The sequence below is a fragment of the Microtus ochrogaster genome, chromosome 8 (assembly GCF_000317375.1).
Source record: "Microtus ochrogaster isolate Prairie Vole_2 chromosome 8, MicOch1.0, whole genome shotgun sequence".
NCBI classification, from domain to species: Eukaryota; Metazoa; Chordata; class Mammalia; order Rodentia; family Cricetidae; genus Microtus; species Microtus ochrogaster.
This window is the reverse complement of record NC_022015.1, coordinates 20,867,081-20,878,792: the sequence shown is the minus strand read 5'-3', so window position 1 is coordinate 20,878,792 and position 11,712 is coordinate 20,867,081. Positions and strand designations below refer to the sequence as shown.

The 11,712-nt window shown below is 46.3% G+C and overlaps 1 protein-coding gene across 2 annotated transcripts in view; it reads right to left on the bottom strand.

Moving 5' to 3' along the window:
• The window catches only part of Itgam (integrin subunit alpha M), a 49,688-nt gene that overhangs the window by 6,095 nt on the left and 31,881 nt on the right, over positions 1-11,712 (bottom strand). The window contains exons 13-21 of one of the 2 annotated variants that reach the window (XM_005351336.3): positions 9,377-9,517; positions 9,078-9,290; positions 5,236-5,366; positions 4,504-4,667; positions 1,528-1,688; positions 1,305-1,436; positions 696-769; positions 348-489; positions 134-256 (exon numbers count right to left, since the gene is read on the bottom strand). In XM_005351336.3, coding sequence (XP_005351393.1) covers positions 134-256; positions 348-489; positions 696-769; positions 1,305-1,436; positions 1,528-1,688; positions 4,504-4,667; positions 5,236-5,366; positions 9,078-9,290; positions 9,377-9,517 — 1,281 coding nt within the window. The remainder of the gene's footprint in view (positions 1-133; positions 257-347; positions 490-695; positions 770-1,304; positions 1,437-1,527; positions 1,689-4,503; positions 4,668-5,235; positions 5,367-9,077; positions 9,291-9,376; positions 9,518-11,712) is intronic. The other variant, XM_005351337.3, reaches the window with a different exon arrangement.

The window sequence follows — 11,712 nt, the reverse complement described above, 5'->3', positions numbered from 1 at the left end:
AAGAAGAAGAAGAAGAAGAAGAAGAAGAAGAAGAAGAAGAAGAAGAAGAAGAAGAAGAAGAAGAAGAAGAAGAAGAAGTTGTTGTTCCATAGTATGACAGCAGACAGAAGGACAGCAGGGCTGGAGCTCTGACCTCGGAGTTAGCAGGAAAGATGGGGGCGTTTATGTGGCAGGTGGTACTTTTCAGAGCCCGGCGCCCTTCAGTGGAGGAGCTGTGCTCAGGTGCCACACGCCAAGGCTTCTGGGTAAGCGGGTTCTGGAACCAAGGCAAGCAAATGTAGTACGGTCAACTCCCAGCCACGGGGGCAAGGAAAGCAGAGCCAGGAGACCGGAGAGGATTAGGCTACCTGACTCGCTGACACCTTCCGGTAAGACAAGCCAGCCGGGTAGTAGAAGGTAGCCGTGGTCCCGTAGGAGTCTTCACCGTCATTTCTCACTGTCACCCTCAGGTTGAAGTCCCGAGGGTCTCCCACCACCAAAATGTCCTGGCTGTGAGAATAACAAGACCATGAAGTACCAAGGGCTTCACCTCAGCACGTCTGGTTTGATATAGACAGGCTGTGGAAACTTGGAGAGGCAGGAATGTAACAGAGCAGGCACAAGGAACCTTGTGGCGCACAAATATCTCTGAAGAAGCCTGGGCTCCTTTGGGGACCAGGATTCAGGCTTAAGGGAAGCGATACCAGGACACTCACCCCATGGAACTCAGAGTGATGCTGAGGTCATCCTGGCAAATGCTGTCGTTGCCACAGTTCTTCTCAAAGGGAAGCTGGACAGGGCACATCATTGAAACAAAAGAAACAGAAATGGTTAAGGGGAGCAATTTTTATTTTTTTTCCTTTGTCACTGTTTTTTTTTATTTATTTATTAAAGATTTCTGTCTCTTCCCCGCCACTGCCTCCCATTTCCCTCCCCCTCCCCCAGTCAAGTCCCCCTCCCTCGTCAGCCCAAAGAGCAATCAGGGTTCCCTGACCTGTGGGAAGTCCAAGGACCACCCACCTCCATCCAGGTCTAGTAAGGGGGAGCAATTTTTTAAAATATGTTTAAATGAACACCAGGTGGTTGTGCACACCTTTACTCCCAGCACTCATGAGGCAGAGGCAGGAGGATCTCTGTGAGTTTGAGGCCAGCCTGGTCTACAAAGCTGGTGCCAGGACAGCTAGGGCTACACAGAGAGACCCTGTCTTGAAAAACAACAAACAAACAACAACAACAAAAACGTTTAAATGAAGTTACATAAAATAAAAATGTTTCAGCAAACTGTTCTGTTCTCTACTTCTGCAAGGCCCGACTCCAGGACTCACCGTAGCTGTGAAGAGCCTCTGAGCATCCTCAGCCAGAACAGGCCGGAGGTCCCTAGAGGAGCCCAAGGGCTCCCCCACCAGCGTATAGTTGAGGCGCAGGATGATGGGACTCACCGAGTCCTCCACACAGACCTAAGGGAAAGAGGGGTTTGGGGCTCCGCCTTCTGCAGCGTCCCGAGACCACCCCATCCCCAGCCAGGAGCCCCGCCCTTCGCCTGCTCACTGGTAACTGCAGCTTCAGGGTTTCACATTTCCGTGTCAACCCAAAGACCTGGACCCTCCGGCGAGTGTTATTCTTTGTCTCCTCAAAGATGGCACGGACACGGGCCTGTGTGCGGCCAGGGTCTAACGCCAGGTCGTAAGTGACAGTGCTCTGGATATCTCCTGAGAGGAGAGGGAGCGGTGAGAGAAAGCAAGGCAGGCAGAGGTCGGAGACCACAGCTCGCCTCCCAGCTGTGTGATTATCCACGTATCCGCTGGCCTCTGTCTTAATTCATTACTTTCCAAGAAGGAATAGTAACAATGGCCCTCAGGGGGTTAAAAAGAAGAAGAAATGAGGTCTTGCACACTGAGTAAGCCCTCAAAAAGCGTGCTAGGGTTGGAGATTTAGCCCAGTGGTAGAGCACTTGTCTAGCAAATGCAAGGCCCTGGGTTTGGTCCTCAGCTCCAGGAAAAACAAAAAAAGGTAACAAGGTGCAATGCTGGACGGTGGTGGCTCACGGCTTTAATCCCAGCACTCGGGAGGCAGAGGCAGGCGGATCTCTGTGAGTTCGAGGCCAGCCTGGTCTAGTCTAGTCAGGAGTTTCAGACAGCCAGAGCTATTACACAGAGAAAGTCTGTCCCCGGGGGAGGAATGGTCTCTATTCCGTAAGATATTAAAAAGCTATTTATGCTCCTTTCAAAGTTTTGCTTTGTTTTGTTTTGTTTGCTAGTTTGGCTCTGATATTCTCATCTGGGCATTCACAGTTTAGTAGTAAAGGGTTTGAGAAGAGTTTCTATGTAGATTTCATGATACTTTCTCCCTACTGTCCCTGGTCTCCAAAACATCTCTATTTCTAGCCAAGCTGGCTCTTCTGACTTCTGGACCGGTAAGAATGAAGCTGGAAAAACATCTATTCTCCTCTTCCTGCTTCTCTCCGCGTCAGCCACTGCTATTCTCCTGCCAAAGCGCGAGGCTTCTCTTTACGAACGGGGGCAGGGAAGAGTCAGGCCATTGGCAACAAAAACCCTGTTCAACTTGATCGATTGAACCTCCCAAGCCAGTTCTCTCTTGCTTGAGAATGAAGCTGTTTGAAAATGGATGGAACTGGAAAATACTAGATTAAGTGAGCAAGTGCCAACTCGGAAGGGCAGACCCCAAATGTTCTCCGTCCTGTGTGGGCCCTGGCTTCTGTCTCTAACAGGATCTCGCTTCTGATGGGAGAGAGTGTGGAGAGGACAGAAAGTGACAGGGGCCGCCATGAGGAGAAAGGAGGCGATAGGGAGATGAGCAAGGAGAGCGACAGGACCCATGTGACAGGAAAGAACAGAGAGATACTGGAGGGCGGGGGTTACGTGGGGTTGGAAACACGGAGATGGGGAGGCAATCGAAAATAAGTATGTATGAAAATGCTATAAAAGAAGGTAAATATTGTAAGATAATTAATAAAAAAACTATGTTGGTCTTATATTGAAGTTCTCGATCCATTTAATGTTGAATTATGCTCTACATAGCAAAAAACAAAATAAACAAACAAAAAAGTGATTTGAGGAGCAGGAGAGGAGGTTTGGTAGCTCTGAGCACACACTGCTCTATCAGAGGACAGGAGTTCTGCCCCTAGAACCCTTGCCAAGCAGCTCCCAATGCCTGTGACTCCAGCTCCAGGGATCCAGCGCCCTCTTCTGGCCTCTGTGGGCACCCACAGTCCTGTGCACACACCTACACAGAGACACGCACAGGACTAAAGAGACATACAATTAAAAATATAATAAATCTTCCTTCAAAGTAATTTTTAAAGATTACTTGGTAAAGAAAATTTTAAAAAGAGCTGAATGAAGCATGTTTGGAAACGCTGTAAAACTTGTCTGAGAATGAAATATATTGGTCTCTAGCTTTGTATGCTTAAAACAGTCATTGAAAAACCACTTTGGGTAGATAATGATAAAAATGCTAAGTTAGGAGTGTCCTCAGCTGTAACGTGTTTGCCTAGCATACACAAAGTTCTGAGTTCAGTCCTCAGCACCGCATAGAACTGGGTAAGGTAGTTCTAGTGCATGGAAGTAGAGGTCATCTTCCTGGGCATATGACTAAGGTCAGCTTTGCCTTGAAAAAATAATTTATTGTCTTACTATTATTGCATTGTTGGGACTAATGAGTCCAGGCCTTCAGCTGTTCTTCCCTGCTAGAACCTTCTAATTGAAGTTACTAGAAGCTGTGCCTAGCTTAGAGGATCAGAGGATGGGATTTTCACCTGTTGGCCATTGACTGCAGTGTATTTAAGCCTACATGGTGCTAATAATAAAGAGGGGCTTTTGGTATCAGTGTCTGAAGGTCTGTGTGTCGGTCTGTCTCTGCGTGTGTGTGTGTGTGTATGTGTGTGTGTGTGTGTGTGTGTGTGTGTTCTCAACCTCCAGCTCCTTTCCCGAAGCTCGCAAACTGGGGTCTAGCACATAGAGCACAGACCGGGGCCGCAGTGCGTGGCATTGCATTAAGTAAAAACAGGAGGTTTCGGGTGGATAGAGTATAACAATCTATGTAAATTTTAAACATACATAATAGATGTAATGAAAATACAAAACTATGAACAGATATTCTTACATTTAAAAAGAGAAAGAAAGAATAAAAGAAGGAAAGAAAGAAAGAAAGAAAAAAAGAAAGAAAGAAAGAAAGAAAGAAAGAAAAAAAGAAAGAAAGAAAGAAAGGAGGAAAGGAAGGAAGGGAGGGAGGGAGAGAGGGAGGGAGGGAGGGAGGGAAGGAGGAAAGGAGGGAGGGAGCCCAGTTTGCTCACAGACCTGGGGGTGCTGGTTCTCTAGACTACTGACACAACACACAAGTGTCACCTGGTCACTTCTCTGTAACGGTTGCTGGGCTTCCCCGTTCATTTTAGCCGGGCTTTAAAAAGCTGTCAGCACCAGCCAGAACTTTCTTCTGCTAGAAGCCTGGGCAGACCGAGATGACACGCTGTCATGGAAACCCGGAGGTTCAGCCAGCACCTCTCACCTTCTTGCAGCCGATCCCTGGTGCTCTTGCGGACACGGAGGCAGACTCTGACCTCCCCAGCATCTTTGTTTCTTGAGGCTTGATTCTGACATTCAAACACACTCCTTGCTAGAATATTGGGAATGAATTCCATGGTTGCCTCAAGTCTTAACACGGGCTGGGCTCTAGAGGGATACCAGAGAGTCATCAGGAACCAGAAACGGCAGAAACATTCCAAAGGCAAAAAGCTGGCTCCACCGGACAGAAATCTCAAGGTCCAAATCAGGAGCAGAAGGAGGGGGAGCACGAGCAAGGAACTCAGGACCGCGAGGGGTGCACCCACACACTGAGACAATGGGGATGATCTTTCGGGAATTCACCAAGACCAGCTAGCCTGGGTCTGAAAAAGCATGGGATAAAACCGGACTTACATAGCAGACAATGAGGACTACTGAGAACTCAAGAACAATGGCAATGGGTTTTTGATCCTACTGCACATACTGGCTTTGGGGGAGCCTAGGCAGTTTGGATGCTCAACTTACTAAACCTGGATGGAGGTGGGCGGTCCTTGGACTTCCCACAGGTCAGGGAACCCTGATTGCTCTTCAAGCTGATGAGGGAGAGGGACTTGATCGGGGGAGGGGGAGGGAAATGGGAGGCGGTGGCGGGGAGGAGGCAGAAATCCTTAATAAATAAATAAATTTAAAAAAATAAAATAAAATAAAAAGCTGGCTCCATCAGAGGGGTTCTCACCTGAGCAGCAGGAGGTGCCCCTGGGCCCCCACAGCTAGGTCTGTCAGGCCGTCCATTGTGAGGTCCTTGCCTCCACTCAGCGACTGACCGAAGTACTGGAGCTTGAGGGAGAAGCTGGCCCCTGCGATGCGCTGAGGGCAGGAAAGGAAGGAGGAAGGAGGAAAGAGTGTGACCGGGCGCCGAGGCAGAGGCTCTCTTCATTACCACCCAGCCTTTTCAAAGAATTCAGATGACTTAAGACCCACTAAGGAGCTGTTTAACTTTAAGTCACGATCTCCAAACAGTATCCAAAACTGTCCTGGATTATCTGAGTTTCCTAAAGAAAGTTAAAAATTTTACAGGAAAGAAATTAAATATATATATATACCATTTCTCCCACCTGGATCTTATTTTTATGGTCAGAAAAAAAAATATCTCTCTCTCTCTCTCTCTCTCTCTCTCTCTCTCTCTCTCTCTCTCTCTCTCTCTTTTTTTTCCTGAGACTTGGTAATAGCCCTGTAGACCAGGCTGGCCTTGAACTCACAGAGATTCACCTGCCCCTGCCTCCCAAGTGCTGGGATTAAAGGCGTGCGCCACCACCGCCCAGCTCAAACTTATCTCTTTCAGTACGTCTATCTTCCTTGAGGAAGTGTTCATGTTAAAGGTCAGAGAACAACTCTTTTGTTTGGTTGGTTTTTCAAGACAGGGTTTCTCTGTAGTTTTGGAGCCAGTCCTGGAACTAGCTTTTGTAGACCAGGCTGGCCTCGAACTCACAGAGATCCACCCGTCTCTGCCTCCCAAGTGCTAGGATTAAAGGTGTGCGCCACTACCACTCGGCCAGAGGACAACTTTTAAGAATCATTTCTCTCCTTCCATGATGTGGGCCCTGAGAGCAAACTCAGGTACTCAGGTTTGGCAGTAAGGGACTTTACTGCTGAGCACTCTCACCAGCCCCAAACTCTCATATAGATACAAGAAGAGGAGAAAGAAGGCATTGGCAACTAACACAGTAACACCCTCAGCAGTGGAAAGCCAACGCTAAACAGAACCAAGCAGTGTGGGGCCAGCAAGGCTCTCAGCAGAGAATGGGCCCAGCTAGCAGAAGATAATCAGAACTGTGGTTGTTCCTGGGGTAGGAGGTAGGCTAGGAATTGGCTGGGGAGGAAACTTCCTATATTGTGTGAAGACTGAGGTTTGGAAAGGCTGTAGCAAGATCTGGATATATGGCTCAAGCTAGCTTTGAACTTGCTAGGTAGCCCAAGAGGGCCTTTCCCTACCTCTGCCTACCTGTGTTCTGGCATTACTGGCGTGTTCCACCACATCCAGCAACATGTCTGTATATCGGAAAAGATATGAGGTACATTTGTCAAGACTCACTGAATAAATACTTATGCATTTTGTCTTAAAATAACTGCGAACACATATTCTAGTTAATAACCTACATGTCAACAGTATTACGGACAAGGAGAACTGATAACGCAACTAATTTAAAATGCATCAAAGAGAAAGAAAATGCTGGGCGTGGAAACAGAACTATAATTGTAGCATTGGAGGTTCAGGCAGGAGGATCATGAATTCCAGGCCAGCCTGGGTACGGAGTGAGACCTTGTCTCAGAATAGACAGATAGATTGATGATAGATAGATAGATAGATAGATAGATAGATAGATAGATAGATAGATAGATGATAGACAGACAGATGGAAAGACACAAGAACAAAGGAACAAAGCTGGGGAGACATCTCGGTGGGTAAAGGACAGGCTGTACAACTAGGAGAACCTGAACCCCTAGCACCATGTGAATACAGGGCATGTCAGTCTGCAGCCCAGCCCTGGAGGGTGGAGACACAGGGATCGTTTGGGCTTGCTGGCTCGCCAGGCCAGCCAAACTGGCAAGACCCAGGTCTTTGGCAATGATAAATGGAAATAAAAATGATCCTGGTGAGCAAGATAAGCCAAGCACAGAGGGACGCACTGCCTGTTCTCTTTTGCATGCAGAATCCAGGGTTTTAGGGCTGTCACGTGATCCAGAAATCCCACATCTCAATTTCATACTAAAGGATCAACAGAAGAATCTTGAAGGAACAGTGGCACATCCACGCTCCTTACCACACCACTCAATGCAAACATGCTTGCCAACACTGAGCCCAAACAAGAATGGGCTGTCAACAGCCAATCGCTGATGGAGAAGGGGCTCGAGGGTCTGCCATGCCCCCTGCTGAACAAGTAGGTGCTGGCGGAGCCTGGGAATTAGGAAATTACTGCCATCAGGTTGAACCTGGTAAATTCACCAGGCTCAAGAAGAGGGCTCCAAACCCATGGTCACATAGTTGGCCCTGGTCAACCTTAGTGAGTCTCAAATCAAAACAAAACACATGAGGATGGCTATGTAGGGAGGAAGGAGAGCTAGGAAGAGACAAGGGAAGATGGAAGATGAGTTCAGAATGTATTGTAAATGTGTGTGAAAATGTCAAAAAACTTAATTTGGGGGCTGGAGAGGAAGCTTAGCACTTAGGAGCACTTACAGCTCTTACAGAGGACCCGGGGTTAATTCCTGGCACCCATACCAGGCAGCTCACAACTGCTTGTGACTCCAGCTTCAGGAATCCTCTACCCTCTGACCTCTGTGGGCATCTGCAGGCATGGGTGCACATAAGCTCATCCAGCCATACAAACAAGTAAAAATAATTCTTTAAAATAAAATATAATTTCAAAACATTAAAAATATGAGAAAGGGACTGGGTATGGGGGTGTACGCCTTTAATCCCAGCACTTTGGAGGCAGAAACAGGCAGATCTCTATGAGTTTGAAGACTAGCCTGGTCTGCCTGGTGCATTTCAGGCAGCCAAGGCTACATAGGAAGACTCTGTCTCAAAAGAAAAAGAGGGGAGAGGAGGCGAATAAGGTAGAGAAGTGATTGGAAAGTGTTGTGGGATATATCTTTACACTGTGTGAAAGCATGCCATTGTCACTGGTTTAATAAAAACTAGACTTCCAAGAGCTAGGCAGGGGGCAGAGACAATGTTGGGAGATGAGGTAACAAGCCATGTGGCAGCACATAAATTGATAGAAATGGGTTAATTTAAGTTATAAGAGCTAGTTAGAAACAAGCCTAAGCCATAGGCAGAGCTTTCATAATTAATAACAAGTCTCCATGTGGTGACTGGGGAGCTGGCAGGCAGGACAGAGAAAGACTCGCCACAGAGAAAGAGTAGCTCGCCATCAGTCTTTGACCTCCACATCACCCACAGGATGTACACAGACACACACAGACACAGACACACAGACACACAGACACACAGACACACACACACACACACACACACACACACACACACACATGCAACACACAGAGACTTAATATAGCAACAGCAGGATTTTAAGTCAAACTCAGGAATCTCATAAAATCCCAAGATTCCTGTAAAGTGTCCAGCTGTATGGGTCTCCTAGGACATAGGATTTTTAGTACTAAAATCGGGACAGATCTGGGGAGAACAGAACCCTTGGTCCCTTGGCCAGAACAGGAGTTCCAGAGAAAGGAGCTGCACAATGTACAATGTTATGCACCCCTTCATCTGGCCTAACTGTGGGTCCACAGCCAGTGCTCAACACTTCACACCCTCACAGCCGTGGCCTGCCAGCTACAGCCCCAGGCCTCAACAATAAAGCTGAGTGTGGGTGCCCCAAAGCACCGCCTACCCTCTCAAAGAGTTCATCTAGGCTGGAGAGTCTCTGAGGTAGCGTGAAGGGTGTGTTACTCTCTTAAAGGTTCTGGAAGGTGTGTAGGAAAACCGATCTGGCAGTTAAATCAGAGGGTCCAGACCACACAAGTCAGTGCCATGCCAGGTCAGCAGCGGGGACTTACCTGGCTGTGAGCGGTGCTGATGCTGACTGTCGATGCCCCATGAAAGATGTAGACGGCTCCCTGATTCTCCTGCTCTCCTGGAGCCCCAACAGCCACATCCGTCAGCTTGTCCCCATTCACATCTCCCAGGACTGTCAGAGCTGCCCCGAAACGACCCCAGGGATGGCCCTGCTCGCCGTGGAGAATGGCTTCACACTGCCACCGAGCTCTCTGCTAAACAGAAACAGTGACAGGCCCCAAACCCTAGCAACCCTCCACTTCACACCCAGCCACATCTGGCCCATCCATCCATCACTTACCCCTCTAGGCAAAGGACACACTGACACCTGGCCTCCTCGGGTCTGCTCATAGTAATGAGGGGCCCCAATGAGGATCAAGTTGGTATTGCCATCACCATCCATGTCCACGGAACAGAGGGAGGCCCCAAAGTAAGAGCCAATCTGAAAGAGATGGGGGGAAAGATCACACACCTCTGGGAGTTTCCTGTCTGTGAAGAAGCCAGACTTGGTGGTGCGTACCAGCACCAGGAAGGCAAAGGTAGGAGGATCAGGAGTTCAAGGTTGCATAGGGAGAAGTGTAAGACTTGTCTGAAAGGAAGGAGGAGGAGAACCAGATTGTGACTGTGGGGGAGGGGGGTTGGAGAAGGCAAGATTTCTATGTGACTTGTGGTGACTTGAATAAGAATGACCCCCATAGGCTCGCATATTTGAATGCTTAGTCACCAGGGAACTCTTTGACAAGACTACAAGGATTAAGAGACACGTCCTTGTTGGAAGAAGTATGTGACTGGGGATAGATTTTGAGGTTTTCTTTTCTTTTTCATTCCTTTTTTTTTTTTTTTTTGGTTCTGTTGTTTTGTTTTTGTTAATTTTTCAAGACAGGGTTTCTCTGTGTTAACAGCCCTGGCTGTCCTGGAATTTGCTTTGTAGACCAGGTTGGTCTTAAACTCACAAAGATCTGCCTACCTCTGCCTCACCAGTGCTGGAATTAAAGGTGAACACCTGACAAAATACAACATCCCTACATGATAAAGGTCTTGGAGAGAACAGGGATACAAGGAACATACCTAAACATAATAAAAGCAAGATACAGCAAGCCAACAGCCAACATCAAACTAAATGGAGAGAAACTCACAGCGATTCCACTGAAATCAGGAACAAGACAAAGTTGTCCATTCTTTCCATATCTATTCAATATAGTTCTTGAGGTCCTAGCTAGAGCAGTAAGACACCAAAAGGAGATAAAGGGGATACAAATTGAAAAAGAAGAAGTCAAACTCTCACTGTTTGCTGATGATATGATAGTTTACATAAGCAATCCCAAAAATTCTACCAAGAAATTTCTACGACTCATAAACACTTTCAATAATGTAGCAGGATACAAGATTAACTCAAAAAAATAAGTAGCCCTCCTGTACACAGATGATAAAAGAGCTGAGAAAGAAATCAGAGAAACAACATCCTTCACAATAGCTACAAATAGCATAAACTATCTTGGAGTAACTCTAACCAAACAAGTGGAAGACTTGTATGACAAGAACTTTAAATCTTTAAAGAAAGAAATTGAAGAAGACACCAGAAAGTGGAAAGATCTTCCATGCTCTTGGGTAGGCAGAATTAACATAGTAAAAATGGCAATCTTACCAAAAGCAATCTACAGATTCAATGCAATGCCCATCAAAATCCCAGCACAGACCTCGAAAGAACAGTACTCAACTTTATATTGAAAAGCAAAAAACCCAAGATAGCCAAAACAATCCTGTATAATAAAGGAACTTTTAGAGGCATCACAATTCCTGACTTCAAACTCTACTACAGAGCTACAGTACTGAAAACAGCCTGGTATTGGCATAAGAACTGACAGGAAGACCAATGAAACCTAATAGAAGACCCGGATATTAATCCACACTCCTTTGAAGAGTTGATTTTTGACAAAAAAAATCAAAAAATATCAAATGGAAAAAAGAAAGCATATTTAATAAATGGTGCTGGCATAACTAGATATCGACATGTAGAAGAATGAAAATAGACCCATATCTATCACCAGGCACAAAACTCAAGTCCAAATGGATCCAAGTCCTCAACATAAAGCCAACTACACTGAACCTTATAGAAGAGAAAGTGGAAAGTATACTTGAACGCATTGGCACAGGAGACCACTTCCTAAATAAAACCTCAGCATCATAAACACTGAGAGAAACAATTAATAAATGGGACCTCCTGAAACTGAAAAGCTTCTGTAAAGAAAAGGACAGCAGCACAGACACTGAGAAAAACAATTAATAAATGGGACCTCCTGAAACTGAAAAGCTTCTGTAAAGCAAAGGACATGGTCAACAAGGCAAAACGACAGCCTATAGAATGGGAAAAGATCTTCACTAACCCCACATCAGACAGAGGTCTGATCTCCAAATTATACAAAGAACTCAAGATTGAACACCAAAAGAACACATAATCCAATAAAAAAAAAAATGGAGTACAGACCTAAACAGAGAACTCTCAACCAAGGAATCTAAAACTTAAGGAAATGTTCAACATCCTTAGCCATCAGAGAAATGCAAATCAAAACAACTCTGAGATTCCATCTTACACCTGTAAGAAGGGCCAAGATCAAAAACACTGATGACAACTTATGC